The 19897-nt window shown below is 40.3% G+C and overlaps 1 protein-coding gene across 2 annotated transcripts in view; it reads left to right on the top strand.

Moving 5' to 3' along the window:
- Positions 1 to 2913: 2913 nt before the first annotated feature.
- LOC124634173 (protein unc-13 homolog 4B) overlaps positions 2914 to 19897 on the top strand; it is a 58454-nt gene continuing 41470 nt past the window's right edge. Inside the window, exons 1-2 of one of the 2 annotated variants that reach the window (XM_047169600.1) lie at positions 2914 to 3074; positions 4945 to 5947. In XM_047169600.1, coding sequence (XP_047025556.1) covers positions 5040 to 5947 — 908 coding nt within the window. In that variant the 5' untranslated portion in view covers positions 2914 to 3074; positions 4945 to 5039. The remainder of the gene's footprint in view (positions 3075 to 4944; positions 5948 to 19897) is intronic. The other variant, XM_047169602.1, reaches the window with a different exon arrangement.

Here is a 19897-nt window from a genome sequence, read left to right as displayed (position 1 = left end):
AGATAAGCTTTTCTTTAGACGATGTTATACTTTTTTGCAGTTCCTTTGTTGCCAAAACAGCTTAAATGATTTTTTTTACTGAAAACATACGAATATGAAAATGTGACATAACAATGACCAAACAGGAAAATACGTGGTCAAATTCTCTCAGTTATTCCATTCACGTAAAAATTCATTTGTTAAATTGTGCAATTGCCTATTTGGGTGAAAATCTACTTTCTCTGCGTCGGGTTTGGGATCAAAGACCAAGACCTCTTATGTATTGACAATGCCACGCACGGTCCCGTATGGCACAGCTGTTGAATAGTAATGCTGCTGACAGCGATGCTTCATTGTTTGTCTCTAGACAATTAAAGAAAATTAGGTGACTTTGAACCGTGATTGGTATGCGCAGGATCCGGCGATCGATTTGCCAAGTAGGGAAAGTGGCGTACGAAAGTAGTGGCCATATTATTTATTTATGACAAAGTGTCGGGTGTGCGTTGGACTTTCTTCCATATAACTTAACTGCTAAGCCCCCATAAATAACCTGATACCTAATTTACAGCCATTTGTGTAGCTACCCCTTTTTTGTTTTGCAACTCTTGAACAATCTCGAAGCCTCTGGGCCAATTTACATTGATTTAGTTATGTATGATATATAAACATACAAATGTTAAAAACTAATATTAATTACGTATCAGTGTTATTTGTATAAATCCCCAAGTCCAGTGAAATAACAATTGATTTGCACACACAACAGTTGACCTACTTAGTGTCGGGAATAAACACGCAATAAAAAAATCAATAATTGAATTATTCAAAAATAAATGATTTATTTTATATAATTAAATCGTTTTTTTCTGCGACGCCCGTCAATTATTAGTCACCGCGCTGGATAATGTATTTATTTCAAACTTAATAAGTTGCAGTTATAATTAAATTAAATTATTTTGTGGTTTAACTAGGCACCGCAAATCGAAATTGTGTTTATCAAATTAATTCCCCAATGGGATTCCCCAGCAACGCAGACAAAAAGAGTCAGAGGGGGTACCGATTTATGTAACTTATGAGGTCCTGACATCAGTTAGGTACAGATAAAGTAGAAATGCACGAGAAAGTGCGGGCGAGCAAGAGGGATTGTTTGTTAGTTTGAGGACTAAAACTTAAATCGTAACCAAAGCGTCACTGAACTAACGCTCAGAATTACTTCAGGGACAGACAACTTGATTGATTGAGATAAATTGTCTAAAATATTCCTAGAAAACAATAACAAGTACGTACAATTACATGGTTGAGCCGGATAAATGGTTGTCTTTATCCTTGTTTCAACTGAATCACTTAGGTATATTTAGATTTTTGTCTTGTCTTTTAATTAAGCCAATTCTACCAATTGACATGTGTTCGAAAGGGCAGCACTCTCGCTACAAGATTTGGATGCAAGTTTTGTTATAGTCTGCAACACATTAGGCATTGTGTGATAAAAAATAAATAAATGTGGTGTGATAATAAGATGTGATAGAAAATAAATAAATCAATATTATGTTTGGGTACGGACAAAATTGTATTTAAATGTGGAACTGTAACAATGGACAAGGTCATTCATTCTTCTTTTATTCATCAGTTATATGGTCAGCGTGTTTTGGATTCCCGCTGATCCGAATCTTTGGTGGATAAAGATTTTTGATTGATTGATTTATAACATGTCCTACATGTGAACATGTCAAAACTAGAGCGCTGAAAGAGTGACTTCACTCTCTTTGAGTTCAAAAAGTCTCGAAAGCGCTTTTACGTCTATTACTATTGTCTTGACTTAAACGTGTGAATAGCTTGTTTTTTTTCAGTAAAGGTATGTTAGTCCATTAAGAGTGCTTGTCCTATTTTATAACTAGAGCTTGCCAATTTTTTTTTGTTTAAAATAGTTGACAACCTTGCCATTAATTACGTGTTGACGAGCTATGGGCGTCATCAAATATCCTTATTAGAGTCAGAAGCGCACCTAATTAAAATTGGTCTCGTTTAGAAATGACATCAATTGGGAAAATTGCGCTCAGGTAGTATTTATATCCTGGAAACATGTTTTTATACGATTTATAAATGGGTGCATCCGTCGTCTATGTAATGGAACTAGTTCTAGTTCGATCTATAGTTAGTCCCGCTTATAAGATTACCATAAAAAGATAAGAGACGTGCCCGTTATTTTGATACTGACTAATCTGTCTATAGCGGACGTCATTAAAGCTGCAATCTCATCATCACACGATCGGGGAATAATGCAGAGGTATTACTTATCTTGGAAATCATGTGTACGAGTATACATACTTATTGAAAAAAAATGCGGGTCACAGAGGGACACGAATGCGTCAACGACATGCCCGTGCGACAATGAACTTGGCGGAAGCAGTTGTCACGCCCGCAGCGTCGAACAATGCCCCATGAAAACAGATAATGGCAATTAACTATTCCATGGTGCTAGAAACTAGAACACGAGGTTTGGGACCTAGTAGTGTATACCTGGGTGGCGTAACTTCAGTTTAGTAACATTTCGATTCTAGCCAATTTTAACACGACTGGATGATTTAGTTGCAAGAATTCTTAGTCTGCTGTCTTAGCTTTGAATATAATATCTCTAACAAGCCATTGATGCACTTTATCGCATAAAAACTGTAATAAACGTGCAACTGTTTATAGGAAGCATATCGCTTAATCAATAAGAAAACATTCATATGTAGGTAATGTGCAGTGATGGCATTATGTAACGATGACAATGGGACAGTAGTAGTAAGCCGCTCGTATGGTGGATGCTCTATTTACTTCATTGTGTCGGTAGAGGCAGGATGGGCCCGTCCGTGGTTGTTGGTGGCTGAGTCAAGTGCAGGAGCATTCGCCTGGAACGCTCACTGGCTCACTGTGGAATCTGCACGTGCCCTCGACACACGTGTGCCTTGACGCACCATAACATCGCCGGGACCGTAAACTTATACAGTGACTCGACCATGTACTTCTATGTGAATATGTGATCCTATCGTGTAAAAAGCGCGAATTTCAGTGACCAGTGCTTATTAATTCATAAAGATATTATTCATAGGCTTCAAGTAAGTTAAGGTTACCTTTTCTTTTGTTTTCTTTTCGGTATATCTGCACTTTGTCTTTTATTTACTTTAATATTTCCCAAGCCCTTCAGAAACAAATGGCACAATGCATCCAAGTTATCTAAAAAAATAGATGTAAGTCGAGAAGACGTTTGGCACTACTTACATAAAGTGTTCCCAAATATCTATGGTGTGATACGTAAAGGCTGATTAGAATTTCTAACCGCGTTTAGTCAAGACCTACATACTCAGCTGCCGAGAATAAAATTACGTAATGACGGATAACGTTATACACTCTGCTTTTACAGAATACATTGTGTTAACGAGATTACAATTTTGCTCTACAATTGGTATTTGAAAGATGTTTCTAAACACTTGAACTCTGGAAGTCGAAGTGTTAACTGACATACGAATGCGATTTTATCTCTGTTCTCTCATGCGAGACATGTTATCTGTTATCAGGCGCATTGTTTGGTAAAAAAACTGAAGCGATTTATTGTCAAACACGAGGTATTCACTGATAGAAGCGGCCCTAAAATTCAATCAAACGGAGTTCTTTCAAATGTATCGATTATATTGCCTGCAAATAACTGAACTGGATATAGTAGTGACGTGCGTTAAAAGTTTTTATGTGTGTATGTAAGTACTATTTTTGATTTGTATTGGTAATAGATGCCAGTCAATCATTTGTATTTTTGGAAACGATGCTTAGCCGAAGTCTGATGATACCCTATGGGGAACATTTACACTTAGTATATTTTTATGGACATAATATAATACGTTTCTTAGCTCCCCGTCTCTCCAAATGACCCCAATAATAGTGAAGAATGAGGTAGAAGGTTGCCTTGAAATATTGCCAAACAAACATGAAATTCTTATCAAGATTCGCTGCGATAAAGATTCAATATTTCCGACACAGTTCCTGTACTTTGTATAATAGCTGTGTGCCGGTGGTAGGATGCACTAATGTGTATGTTCGTTAGGTCAGGTAGATGTACCTACGTTTTCGGAAGGACGACGTTAGAAATCGCCGTTGGCACTTCCTCTGAATAGGAGGTTAGTGGATATGAGTTTGTTATTGTTGGTCTCTGCTATCCCAAAGAATTATTGTAACGCCAACTAATTTTCTTTGTTAATGTTACTTATGATATTCTCACATATAGGTATTTTCTTTGCCTTAATCTGTGCTCTACAAAAAACCAATGGTCGGGAGATATCGACTCTACATTAGGAGCCTAGATCATTTATAATTATCTAATATGTACATTTAATTCTTAACATAATCGTGAAAAGCTTCAAAATCTTGGTCAGGCTTTACCTGTGCGCTGGACTTACGGAAAGTCCGGCCTTATCATCTGCGATCAAGTGTCTTTACGAGTGACAATTATTAGCAGACAGCTGGTGTAATTTGTTGACATTACATTAGTCATCGTCAGCTGTAGCACTTACTACGTCACCACTTCAAGAAAAACTTTCCTTAACACACATTTATGTATATGGAAAAATATAAATATGTTTTTGAATGTAGCTAAAAGCATTATATTCTAAGAAGTGATCTTCGTGAGACATCTTGAACGCTCTAAATAAATAAACCTATAAAATAATTTACCCTACTTTGTAGATAACACTGATAGACATACGATCCACATTACGCATGCCGAGTTAATTGCAGTAGCATTGTGTCATTGTGGAATTCGAAGGGCTTCTACACATTTAATTAGACCTGTTGATTAACTAGGCCACTAATTGAAGGAGGAACGTCGAAATTCGAAGACCTTTCGTGACTGACTTCATTATAATGAAAATATGTTTCCTTAGACGTTCGATCCAAGGGAAGCGATTTGTTTATGTTTTTTTTTTTGTTTTATTTCAGATTTATGCGGTTCTATTGAAAGCAACTTTGTACAAGTTACCAAAGATATCGCCAAATATATAAATACGTAATACATAGTTAGAGATATCATAAAAATGCCAGAGATAGGGCCGATGATGCGCGCTCTAGAGCTGCAGAGGCTGATAGAGGACAAAGTGGCCGAATGGCGCGAAAGGTCAGCCAGGGTCGCGGGAGCAACAGTAGCCGACGCTTATCAACAGCCACTCAACTTCAAACGACATACATATAGACGTAAGAACAACGCTGAAATAAACAGAATTATCGCAAAGTACTCGAAGCCCACTAAGAGAGCGGACGAACCCTATTCGGTAGTGCGCCACTCGCCTGACACTTCCCCAAAACGACCACCGAGAGCAAAAAAGTTAACAAATCTGAAAGTGCTATCTAAAAGTGAGGACAATCTAACAAGCATCGGCGAGATGGAGGTTGAAGCAGACCCAAAACAGGAACCCAAAACATACTTCACATTATCCAAGTATAACACCAAAAGCTGCGAGGATGTCACGGCGTTTGTCGATATCCACCACAATATGAAAAGTAAAAATTTTGAACCAAACAGTATATTAAATGCGAAAACAGTCGCTCCAGTCATACCAAATAGAAGACCCAAACTCCACAGTATCTGCGAAGGCGTTACGGACATTTCAGAGTTCTCAGACAGTGGCTTAGAGTGTGGTGATACATCCTTTACAACTTCAACACCTTTATCGAAAAGAAAAACCTGCCCCCCTACTGGATCTGTTTCAACGTTAAATTTTGAAAAGGTTACTAAGAAATCAAATAGTGTTAGTGATTTAAGAAAAGGTGTTTCAGAACCAAATATCCTTAGTGTGGACACTAGTGAAAGTGGAAGTTCAAAGACTATTGATTTTAGAAAGCGGTGGAAAATGTTAAAGCCCCCGTTCAAAAAAGGGGCTTTCGATTGTTTGTTATTGTGGCGTGGGAAGAAACAAAACTCGACGACAGAAAACAACAGCCGGAGGTAAGTTGATAAATGACTTATTATGTCACCATTAAACTTGTTCTGATTAACACAGAACGTGTTAATAACCTATGGCAAAATTTAACAATCCAACAACACTTAGTATGTTGTTGATGACAAAAAAATGCTAAGCTATGTGGCTCAGTTTGAATAATTTGGTATATTTGGTCTTCTCGGAACCATCGAGTTAATTCTAAATGACGATGACTAATCGTGATCAAACCAGTACCAGCGTAATTCTAAGACTGAGATTCTACATGACACTTTTGTCAAGAATAATAATAAAGTAATGGATCTAAATAATAATGACATATAAATTATCATTTATAAGGGCTTTTCACAGAGCGTTTTGCATGCTTTCATAAAATACATTATTTTGTTTCCTCATAACATGTATGTGATGTATGTTAATATTTATGCTATGTGGGTAGTAAGTATTTTGTTAGTTATAAGATTGTCACCACCACCAAACTAGTCTACCAATACACGCTGTGCTATCGAGACGTACGTTGTTTTATTCCGCTCCTAGCTGACGATTGACCTGCATCGATATATGCTTCAGTGGCGACGAGGATGGGATCTTTTCGCGTGTGAAGGAAAGAGTGTTAAACAATGACGATCGGAAAAATAGGCGAGTTTAACGTACACAACGACGATTGGAAACTATATATCGAACGGTTAGAGCAGTACTTCCTTGTGAATGACATAAAAGCCGAGTTACATGTGCCGACATTAATAACTGTTATGGGAGCAGAGAGCTATGAGTTGCTCGTCAATCTGTGTACACCGAATAAACCGAAGACGAAGACGTTTGAGCAGTTATCAGATATAATGGGCAAACATTTACAACCTAAACCGAGTGAACTCGCTGAGAGGTATAAGTTCAGGCATAGAAAACAGAAGGAGGGTGAAACCATATCCGAGTATGTGGCGGTACTTAAGAAAATGTCGAAGACCTGCGAGTTCGGAAGTTGGCTGGAGGAAAGTTTGAGAGATCAACTGGTGTGCGGAATAGCAAGCGAGAATATTAGGCAACGGTTATTCGCAGAGTCGAAATTGGATTTTGCCAAGGCGTATAAACTTGCCTCCAGCATGGAATCAGCCGAGAAGGACGCCGCTATGGTAGAAGGGTCTAAATCGGCAGTGGGAACTGACGCCACGTCGACGGTTACGTGTCAGGCGATAACGACGAGACGGCAGGCAACGGGCATGGCGGAGCGCGACGGGGAGCCGGGCGCGGGGAGGCGCGAGGTGCGCGGGCGGCGAGGCTCCCGCGAGCGGCGCGCGGGCCACGAGGCGGGGACATCGGTGCTGAGCGAGCGGGTTCGGCTGGGGGAGCGAGCTCGGCCACAGCGGCCATGTCGAGTGTGTGGCGCGAACCACAATGAATCAACGTGCAAGTTCACAAGTTACGTGTGTCGAGTGTGCAACCGGCAAGGGCACCTGCGGCGGGTGTGTCCTAATATAGTGAAACAATATCAGGTAGACGTGGAAAACACTAGCAGGAACGAGGAGGAGGACAGTGACGAGGTAATTTTTGTTGATGTTTGTCGGTTGTCGATATCAAGTTGTAAACCTATTTATATAACACTTAACGTTCATAACAAAGACATTGCTATGGAATGTGACACAGGTAGTGCAGTGTCTTGTATTAGTCGCGAATGTTACGATAGACTATTTAGCGACCTTACCCTACAACCTTGCAAATTAACTTTAAGATATTACACTGGTGAGACTGTAAAACCGTTAGGTATCATAAGACCGCTAGTTCGTTATAAGAATAGAAGTGAATTTTTAGAATTGCTTGTGATCGAAAGAGGAAAAACTGTACTTTTAGGGCGACATTGGATAGCGGCATTAAAGATACAACTTCCGGATTTAAATTATGATGTGCATAAAATGGTGGAAAGTAATGATTACAATGTAACCTATTTCAGTTCCAAATATTGTAACGTGTTCGCGGAGGGACTCGGGCGGTTCACGGGCGGCGCGGTGAGCATTCACGTGCGGCCGGGCGCGCGGCCGGTGTTCATGCGCGCGCGCCCGCTGGCGTACGCGCTGCGCGAGCCGGTGGAGCGCGCGCTGGACCAGTTCGTGCGCGACGGAGTTCTCACCCCGGTCGAGCGGTCCGACTGGGCCACGCCGATAGTTCCAGTGGTAAAGAAAGATGGTAGCATTCGTATCTGCGCCGATTATAAACTGACCATAAACAAAGTTATTGAAATTGATCGTTATCCGTTGCCTAGGGTAGAAGATTTGTTATTCCGTCTCCGAGGGGGAGAGTACTATAGTAAAATCGATTTGTCTCAAGCGTACGCGCAATTCGAGCTCGACGACACTAAAATATATACGGTGATAAATACCCATAAAGGTTTGTACATGTACAACAGATTAGTATATGGTTTAGCGTCTAGTCCAGGCATTTTTCAGAGGCGAATAGAACAATTATTTGCTGACATGCCGCGGGTGGGTGTCTTTTTAGATGATATAATCATAACAGGTAGTACGAAGGCTGACCATGTAAGCAATTTACATAAAGTCTTTCAACGTTTGCAGGACTACGGACTTAGAGTGAAGAAGGAGAAGTGCGTTTTCTTTGCAAAGTCTGTCTCGTATTTGGGGCACATTATTAGTAAAGAGGGTGTGCACACGTGTCCGGAGAAAGTTAAGGCAGTGTTGGAAACGCCGGCTCCTACCAATATCACCGAGTTAAGGGCGTTTATAGGCCTAGTCATGTATTATGCAAAATTTATTAAAAATATTAGTACAGTTCTCGCTCCGTTATATAATCTGCTTAAGTCGGGGATTAAGTATAATTGGAATGACGAGTGTGAGAGGGCATTCGTAAGAGTAAAGCGTCTTTTAGCGGATGGTGAGGTACTCGTTCATTACGATCCGGAGCTACCGTTGATTTTGACAACGGACGCGAGTAGCGTGGGCGTGGGCGCAGTCATATCGCATGTGACGGCGGACGGCGAGCGGCCGGTGGCGTACGCGTCGCGCTCACTCACGCCTGCGGAGCGAGGCTATGCACAAATAGATAGGGAGGCTCTTGGAATCATATTTGGTATACGAAAGTTTCATCAATACCTTTATGGTCGTCACTTTACACTAAGAACTGATCATAAACCTTTAACACATATTTTTGGTGATAGAACGGGTATTCCGGTGATGGCGGCTTCACGACTACAGCGGTGGGCGGTACTGCTATCGGGTTACAATTACAAGATTGAGTACATTACTTCGAGTAAAAATAGTGCAGATGCCTTGTCACGCCTGCCGTGTGAAATTAGTTTTTCTGGGAAACCAAGAACAGAAAGTACGTATGTTAACTTTGTTGAAAATTTTTTACCCCTTACTAGCAGTGATATCAAGCAAGTGATAGCCAGGGATAGGATACTTGCTAGGGTAATGTTATACATACATTCGGGTTGGCCGCCAGTTTGTCCTGGTAGTGATGAGATTAAACCGTTCTTTGCTAGGAGAAACGAGTTATATGTGGAATGCGGGTGCATAATGTGGGGATATCGCATGGTGATTCCACAAGCATTGCAAGGTAAATTGTTACAACAATTGCATAGTAGCCATATGGGCATTGTAAAAATGAAAAGTATGGCTAGGAGTTACATATGGTGGCCTAACATCGATAAAGATATCGAGGACTTAGGTAAAAGCTGCGAGACATGTGCGGCGGAAGCGAGCGCGCCCCCACGAACTGTTATCCAACCATGGCCGTATTATAATCAACCGTGGACTAGACTTCACATTGATTTCTTGGGCCCATATCGAGGTATGACATTTCTAGTATTGATAGATTCGTCTTCAAAGTGGTTAGAAATATTCGAAATGTCGCGGACCAACGCGTCTAATGTTATTAAAGTGTTGCGTGCGACTTTTGCGAGGTTCGGGTTACCGGAACAGTTGGTATCAGATCAGGGACCACCTTTTACTAGTTCAGAATTCAAATATTTTCTTTTGCAAAATGGTATCAGGCAGTATTTTTCACCCGCTTATCATCCGTCTTCAAACGGAGCTGCAGAAAATGCAGTTAACATTTGTAAACGCGCGATAAAAAAAGCAATCAGAGATGGCGTGGATGTAGACACAGCCTTGCAGACGTTTTTACTAGCGTACAGAAACACAGTGCACAGCACCACCGGTGAGACGCCCGCTATGTTGTTGCAGAAACGGACACTACGTTCTAGGTTCGATTTGTTGCGAACGGAACGTTCAGTAGGCATCAGAGTACACGATGCGCAGCAAAGACAAATCGATTCATCTGGTGGGGTTCCGCGATCTTTTGACGAGGGAGACCCTGTTTGGATGAGGGATTACAATTCCGCAAACAAATGGGTCAAAGGTTCTATTACAAACGTGGATAGTACTCGTAGGTATATGATAGCAAGGGATAACGGTCAATTAGTCAAAAGGCATGTGGATCAAATACGGCGCCGATCTCGGCTATCGGTTGGTGGACCGAACGCGGAAGAAGAGGGAACAATAGAGGGTGAGAGCTCCGTAACGCAGGCTGGAGACAACTTAATAAAGTCGGGAAAGAATGAGCATGAACGCAGTGATGAATGTGTGAGTGAAGAAGGTAAATCGAATTCAGCGATGAACGAGGAAGTACGGGGTAGTGTTTGTGGTCAGCCGTCTGATCAATCACCTGGTATATCGGCTCAGCCGCAAGCAGGGTACCCAAAGCGAACCCGAAAACCGGTCATTAGATTTCAGTGCACGTGAATTATAACTTATGTATTTGCAAAATTATTGTAATTTAAGAAGGGAGGTGTGATGTATGTTAATATTTATGCTATGTGGGTAGTAAGTATTTTGTTAGTTATAAGATTGTCACCACCACCAAACTAGTCTACCAATACACGCTGTGCTATCGAGACGTACGTTGTTTTATTCCGCTCCTAGCTGACGATTGACCTGCATCGATATATGCTTCAATGTATAGTGTATACGATAGAGTCAAGAGCAATTTGTAGATGACCCGTATAGCCCGATCGCAAAACTTGTGTTTATTATTAAAACGTGATATTATGAAGCGATTCCAAAGTCATTAATTTAACTGTGATAGAATATAATATCAATCCCGTCTCCGTGTTGTGCCAAGCAGTGGTAAAATAAAAAGGCTGTAACTTACAAAAAAGATAATTAGGAAAGCTACAAATGAAAGAATTAATTTTCGATAACTTGTAAATCCTTTCTTTTCTCATGGTTATTGCTATTAGATTTCAGTAAGGTTTAATAATTTAATTAGCTCTTGTTAAAAACGAGCCTGAGTTATTTGAGAGAATTGCACGTAATCAATAATATAATTGAACAGATACGATTAATCTGTAATGATCAAAAGTAATTAAATTCTTGACCGTTATTTGAAGCTTACTAGTTTGAGATAGGCACCTACGTGTTTTCCGCTTTTATCTCTGTCCTTTTCTACCCCATATCTTGCATCTCTCTCGCACACCGACCAGTTTCACTCCCCACCAGGCAGGAGGCGACGAGTGTTCTCGGCGGCCACAGTTCGTCATTGGCGTCTTGTTTTCCGCCCGAGAAGGTTGGTCTAACCAACCGCTGTAGTATTTCGTTGAAAAATAAACTCAGTGCTCTCGCAGAACACAGGTGAGTTTATAATATTTTATACAATTTGTTAACGGTTTTACCGTTCGATATTCGATTTTGCGAAATCAAGTGTTAATATTTTGTACATCTACCCCTTTTTTGTCACGAGTTTCTTCCGTGTACTTTTTTTTTCAGTAATTTGTTTTCAGAATGAGTGACTTATAAAGCAAATACGGATGCGGTAAATAATAAAGCTACCACAGCCCGTGCACGTGACTATGGAAAAGAAAGCAAGCCCGAAGTTCCTAAGGCACCTGTGGCCCTAGTTCAATCCTGCAAGGCGTTCAACTTTTTGACAAAAAAGAATGGTGTGAGGTGCGGTCCAACCAGCATCTCCTTAGTTCGGACTGGTCACTACCGCACTTGAAGAGGGCTGGTGGTGTCAAGAAAGCTTTTCGGCCTTGAAAGACTTGGTACGCTCCCCTCGGACTGCCAGTAAGTCTGTTAGCCACCCCCCATGGGGGTGGGCTCATTATCACGGCGTGTGATGGTTTTCGGCCTTGAAAGACTTGGTACGCTCCCCTCGGACTGCCAGTAAGTCTGTTAGCCACCCCCCATGGGGGTCGGCTCATTATCACGGCGTGTGATGGTTTTCGGCCTTGAAAGACTTGGTACGCTCCCCTCGGACTGCCAGTAAGTCTGTTAGCCACCCCCCGTAGGGGTCGGCTCATTATCACGGCGTGTGATGGTTTTCGGCCTTGAAAGACTTGGTACGCTCCGCCTAGGACTGCCAGTAAGTATACTAGCCACCCCCCGCAGGGGTCGGTTCATTATCACGGACCCGCGCAGGGTACCAATCTTGCATTTTGCGAGTCGCAGCATCATTACAAAGCAGGGACCAGTAAGTATACTAGCCACCCCCCGCAGGGGTCGGTTCATTATCACGGACCCGCGCAGGGTACCAATCTTGCATGTTGCGAGTAGCAGCCTCATTACAAAGCAGGGACCAGTAAGTATACTAGCCATCCCCCGCAGGGGTCGGCTCATTATCACGGACCCTCGCAGGGTACCAATCATGCATGTTGCGGGTCGTACCATCATTGCAATCTACCCTCGCAGGGTGGCTTTTTGGATCGACTTTCGAAGAGTCGCCATTATAACCTTCCCTCGAAGGGAAATGGTAATCACACTCACGCTGAATGGCGTGTGACGCAAAACTCTAAAAGCTCCCTTGGGATATCACGAGTAAATTACAATAGGAACCATGTCCAACAGAGGAAACAGAAAGCGTCCAGGACCGCAGGCCGACTTTGATGCGTCCAACAAGGCACGTAAGTTATGACTTTCCAGGCGGGTTGCCTAACATTATATCAAGACCAATGGAAAGAAATGGGAGCTCCGCCTTTCTTGTTAAAAATAATAACTGGGTATCGCATACCATTGGCCAAAAGCCACCTTTGATAGATAATGCCAGATTTGACCAGAGAGTCCAAAGAGATGGATGTCGTCATATCCCAAATGATAAAACAAAAAGTTCTATTGATAGCTGCAAATTCTGCCAGCTTCCTTTCCAATATGTTTCTTGTGCCCAAAAGGCGACGGAAAGAACCGTCCAATACTCAATCTCAAGGTTCTCAACAAGTTCATAATTACGGAACCCTTCAGTTTAATAAATGTTTTTCGGGTGCTAGAGTTTCTTCAGAAAGACGAATGGCTGTGCAAGTGGATCTCGCCCAGGCTTACTTCTACCTTCCGGTAACCGAAGGTCACAGATATGTTCTTCGACTAGTATACAGAAGAAGACTGCTTCAGATTACGTGCCTACCATTTGGCTTAAGCACGGCACCCAAGACCTTCGCCACAGTGACCAATTTGGGTGGCTCAAACTTTGAAAACTCAAGGGTTACTCATAATTGTGTATCTCGATTTTCTGGTGGCTCACCAGGATATATTTGCCTACTTTGGGATCATTTGCACCATGTTTTGGATGGCAAGTGAATAAATCGCAAGCATTATCAACAAGATAATGACAAAACGCACTACGTGACAAACAGCACGACAAACTTAGAAGACCTGCATAGCTTGATAGGACTTTTAAACTTCGCAAGTTTTCGTTGTTCCATACGGCAGACTGCATTACCGGGCTCTCCTCACTTTCCTCAATGCAGTGTTGAACAGCAATCTATACCTACCCTATTCATGGAACCGTGAGCCAAACGGTGAACAAACCATAAAAAGGGTTCTTATAAGTCACGATTGAAGTAATGATCATATTTTATAAAAATAACTACGAAAGTAATATACTGACAACATTAGAAATGATATTTTAGAACGATGTCTGTGGAACTTATGCAATCTTTTCAAACTTAATTGAAATCAAATATGTATAATAAATGCTGTAAATTATTTTCTTAATTTTAATGAAATATGTAGTAAATCGTTTACATGTAAAATGAACCTAGAAGTCTTGACTGTCATACATAGAACCCTACTTAATTGAAGACCACAGATACTAAGAACATTTTACATAAAAATGTGACGTTTTTGTCATCGGTCGGGTTATACCCACCATTTTGAAAAAGTGTCATTCTTTGGTTACATTGTGGGCTCACGGCTCGGTGAATGGAGCATAGCAATGTTGAACCTACCAGCAGATACCTTAGCAGATCTAAAGTGGTGGCTGGTCAGCTGCCACCAAACCTTGGATATTCATTCGCCACTTCCCTGTCACCTTATAACCACGGACGCCTCCGATGTAGGATGGGGGCACAACTGAACGGAACTCCCGTAATGGGTTCATGGAACGAGAGAGAAAAAGGCTTTCACTGCGATCTGAAAGAGATGCTTGCAGTATTAACTGGAAAATCACGGCAAGTTGCTAAAGAGATCAACAGCCATTTTTCAATGCAGAAATGGGACTGTGGTGTCATATCTAAGAAATCAAGGTGGCACCCGATCAAGGAGCCTACCGAACTTGACGTACAGAGTATTCAGTTATCTTGAGCTGTATCAAATCTATTACGTCGTGAATCATATACAAGCCCTATTCAACAGTCAGGCAGACCATCTCTCCCGACACAAACCTCCACCGGAGTGGCATCTTGTATCAGCAGTGGACCTATTTGCCTCGAAGCGAGCCCAGGGACACATAGTTGTGTACTACGTGCCCCTAGATCTGAAGGACCCGAAAGCGGGGTTCCACGATGCATTTTTCTCAAGTTTTGACTTACCCGCTAGCATGGGTATTACCGCCACCTTACCTTATACCGTAGGTCCTCAGTCATCTCAATTCAGGAACGGGAGTTAATCTCATAGTAGTTCCTTCGGTGGCACCAGGTATTTTGGCGAGCAGATTCCCGAAGTCCCGATCATTAGCAGTACCCTACACACTGATGAACCTCGAGCAGAAACCGATAGACACAGCAACGGGGATACCCCCTGCCAAGGTCAAGGAAATGGGGGGGGGGGAGGGACAAGGAGTCTCTCCGACTGAAGTCTTCTTCAATCCACACGCAACACTTATCAATCAGCTTGGAGTCGATGGTTAAATTGGGGCGAAAAGTATGAAATTGGATCCTATGAATCCTTGAATCCCTATTTGGACCTATACTTACCCAATTTTTAGCGGACTTACACATAGTAAATAAACTAGCATACAATACTATTTTATTACACAAGTCAGTTATAGCTACACTATGCAATGCAGAAACCACTCTAGAGCTAGGTTCACACGTTCTAGTCGGACACATTTTAAAATCAATAGCGCTGAGCAAACCTGTTCCCCGGGAAGCCGTCCATCTGGAATATTGACCAATTGGTAACCTACTTAAGTGCAGTAAACGTAGACGAGAATAATCCATTTGCAACTTCCAGGCACACTGCTGCTCTTTCTTTTGCTAGCTTGTTTCGGAAAGGCGAGTCCATGATCTTTCCTTGCTTGCAATAAACCCAGAACATTTCAAAAACAACAAAGATAATTTAATCTTATGGCCAGTCTTTGGCTCTAAGACCGACAGTTCTAGTCATAGGCAGTCGGGTTGTTGTTTGATGGATAATCAGGAAAATATAAATCTAAGTCCAGTGTATTGGGTCAGAAAGACTAAAGCCTTGTTAGAAGATAGACGGACATCGGCTAATTCCTTAAATTTATTTATATCCGTTAGAGGCCAACCAAAGGCAGGCACCCGAACGATGATACGGGTGGATTAAGACATTGTTAAAAGGGGCAGGAATAACTACAACCCCAGGAAGCTTCCACTCGGCGGTAGCGTCAAAATCTGTGTTGACAATATACCTTTGGACGATGACCCTTTGCTAATAAGCAAAGGGTAATTGGCGATCAGGCAATACATTTGCCCATTTTTACAGAAGGGAAAGATACCCACTAAATAGAAGTAGCAAGTTATCTCGATTATTTAATTAATCCAGCTGATTAATGTCTATATTTTTGTTAATATTGTTATTAAGAAGTATCGCAATGTTTTTGTTAATTACTATTAGAAAATGAAATCAATTTTTGCTTTTGTTCTTGCATCTCTCTTTTAATTTTTATTACTCATCCTTCGAGCCCCTTTCCCAACTATGTTGGGGTCGGCTTCCAGTCTAACAGGATGTAGCTGAGTACCAGTACCAGTTAACTTTGATTACATTAGTATTCCAGGACGCAATACACATACTTACATGTCATTACTCGTGTACCTAAGTACCTATTTACATACACAATTTCATTGTGCTTTTGCTCACATTGGCGTCCACTTCCACCAGGCGATAACAAACACGTCTCAAACTAGTAAGCTTCAAATAACGGTCAAGAATTTAATAGCAGCGTTTTACCTGAAATAAAACGCATATTAAATACTTACCTTATTTGAAGCTTACATTTTAATTTCTGCCTGGTGTTTTCGACTCAATGACGAACTGTGGCCGCCGAGAACACTCGTCGCCTCCTGCCTGGTGGGGAGTGAAACTGGTCGGTGTGCGAGAGAGATGCAAGATATGGGGTAGAAAAGGACAGAGATAAAAGCGGAAAACACGTAGGTGCCTATCTCAAACTAGTAAGCTTCAAATAAGGTAAGTATTTAATATGCGTTTTATTTCAGGTAAAACGCTGCTATTAAACTTTTTAGAACAATTGGGGTTAACATTGAGTAAAGGAAATTGATACTTAAAACTTAGTATTGCGCTACGCATCCACGTTACTTCATCGTACTGCATTCTGACATAATTGCAGTAAAATTGCTTATTTACTCATGCCATAAGGGAAGCACGAAAATAAAAATACTAATAGCTAGGAACCTTAAAAGCAATAAGGGAGGATTTGCATTAGCACTTTTTATGAGTTCTATTTTTATGAGTAGCGCATTAAAATATTGTAACATATATTGAGAATTTTTGGATGAAGAATGGCGACACGTAATAAGCAAGATTAAGTAGGTATGTATAGAAAAAACCGACCATGTGCGAATCTGACGCATCTTGATTTATTTAGCGGTGTAAGCAGAAATCAATATTCGTTACAAGCGCCTCTATCGGACGGTGTGGGAATAATATTCGCTGAAGGAATACAATAGTTCTAACAAAACTCGCCAGATGTCGGTAGCCGTTGTAAATCAACTGGTGTTTATCCGTGAGAATTCATAACAATGCACAAGAAACGAGCAGAAAGCGAAGCACATTGGTTCTGGTTCATGATCTTGAAGAAGATTTTAAAGTACCTACATAATTAGTCAAGTGATAAACCCGTTTTATGGACACGGGGTTTCCTATGTTTCAAGTTAATTATATTATTTTTAGTATATCATTAAATGCACGCTGAAGACTCGTAATTGAGTTGATTGTAAAAAATATATTTGTTGTGTTTTTCTAATGTAACGGAAAACTCTTGTATGTAACCTACGTTTCTGAAAGACCCCTATTTTCACAGTCACTTTACTTTTTATTTATAATTTCAAAACAAAATTAAGTATGGAAATGATATGCCATGGTTGGTGAGTAATCTCCTGGCCTTGGGTTTGGTCATCCACGCAATCGTGTACAGGTACTCCGTTCACATTACCGCGAGATTGTGTAACATCAATGTGCGCTCAAGTAGCAACTGCTATTGTTGTAGCATTTTCCTATTTTACACGACGCGCGGCGAGCGTAAGATGCAAGGGGAATTTCAAATGAATAATGAGGAAAATTAATAAAATATGGATAATATTTTGGTTGGGTAAATAACCCCATTTATTAGGTTCTCAAATACCTTCAAATATAAACTATCTTCCTCATGATTATGTTCGGTTAAGGTCTTGGCTCTTACAGAAAGTCACATGTGGTTTATATGTATTACAGAAAAGAGAAAAATACATATGCGGTACATAAGCTATGAGATAAATAAATATAGTCTAGAAATAGAGTAAGGCTTTCCATACTTAGTTATTTAAAGAACAGAATTTCTTAAAGTGTGTCCCTTTTTCTAAAATAAAATTTAAGTAAAAAGTAAAATTTAACTGAACCCTCGAAATTCATATTTATACTAGTAAGTTTCAAAAATTATTTCTACAATGTGATCTAATGTGGTTATCTTTTTATTTAACTTCTGTTGTCGCTTCTGATTAATATGGTATCCTATAAAAATGATAACTGTATGTAGAAGAGGAAGTTGGTCTCTATTTCATTAGATACATCAATATTTTATTTTATAAAAAAAAATATATTAAATATGAAGTTAAGTTAATTATGAAGAAGTAAATAAAACTTGTAATTGCGATACTTAGACGAGTAGTTTTAATATGTGTGGAATCTGTTCTGCAAGAACGCGCGCGCATAGAGAGATGTCTTATAGGAATCTTGATTGCTAATAGACGCCTTACTTGATTAAGAAACACTACGTTATTGTATTTAATAAATGGTACCTTTTGTGTAATCACTGGTAATCATAGGCTACATCGTTAATGGCAGAAATAGATAAACAATTTCAAATAAACGGACGACTTCCTTTAAGAACTGGCTGGATTCAAGCTAAATCATTACTTGGAAATTACGGGATTCGCAACAAGTTTTTCTTGTTCGATAAATGTTTCCCTTAAGTACAGTATGATAACAAGGTGCTAGTGGTTCTATTCATCACTTTTTTAATAAACATTCATCATTTCCGTCACTTCAGCATCTCTATCTGGAAGCAGAGCCCATTATTGTTCTACGTTTTTTACATTAATTAAATCCCAGATACGTAATGATAAATATTGTTGGAAAACCATGGGCTTGATGACTTTTATTAATGAGAAAATATTTTCGTACCTAATGGTTTTTCTGGTACACCGCAATTTATTTGTTACTTAGAATAAAACAGCTTACGGTTTGAGATTATCAACTTGATTAAGGATTGATGACCGATGCTAATTGTATACAGGAAACTACCTACTTTAGCCTAATATGTTTCATAACGATTCTAAGAACTCAGTGCACGATCGCACCACGGAACAACAATGACAGCAATTCTGCCAAATGCAAATTATCTGCCTACACGGACTGCACAGTGCACATATAGGTACGCCAATGTACAAATGATGATATGCCTCCTTATTGTTGGACTGCTGACATACATAAAGTATCATTAACTACTTCTATTCTTTGCTCATCCTAAGTGCAAAATTATATATTTACCCAAGTAATGGAGGTAACTTTTTGATATACCTAGGTATACGAACTGCAAGAACAGCTAGATACATTTAAAGACATCTGCAGTGAACCGCAGAGTTAATAATGTCATTGAACCACACAGTTGAGTTGTAATTTACCGATGCTCTTCCTTTGTGTTAATACAGAAAGACGACTTTTGCGTTAGTACAAAGATAATCAGCATTTTCAAGATTCGATTAACTTAGAGATGGCGGAGCCCCTGGCAGGACTAGTTGTTGACATTTTGATTATGTTAGCGCTCTGAGGGATTGGCAGTTGACTCAAGCCATATCGAGTTCTATGAAACAACTTGTTTACTTCAGTTGTAGTGACAAGGTGATAGAAGCTAGTCCAGTTGCTTAGTTACCTGCGGAATAAACATGATACAATAAATACTTAATTGAGTAATGTTACAAGAACTCCCCTCGGTTTCATAAATGTCACAAGTCGTTCTAGTTACAGGTAGGGCAAGATTTAAGTCTGCATAAAGACAATACCTAGCAAAATTGATTAGAATTGGTTAACTACCCACATCTGCTTTTCTTTTTTTTTATCTTGAATTAATGTAAATGCGGCCACAAACTAGTGCTATTAGATTTTAGACTGAACTTTTTATGTAGGTTCAATGTATTTCTAAAGTCAAAGAAAACTCTTTGACCCATGAACTACGGATTTGACGGCTAACTTTGAGACTTGGGCTATTGTCTATAATTAATG

Source organism: Helicoverpa zea, chromosome 10 (assembly GCF_022581195.2).
Source record: "Helicoverpa zea isolate HzStark_Cry1AcR chromosome 10, ilHelZeax1.1, whole genome shotgun sequence".
NCBI classification, from domain to species: domain Eukaryota; kingdom Metazoa; phylum Arthropoda; class Insecta; order Lepidoptera; family Noctuidae; genus Helicoverpa; species Helicoverpa zea.
This window is presented reverse-complemented; position numbering and strand designations above follow the sequence as displayed.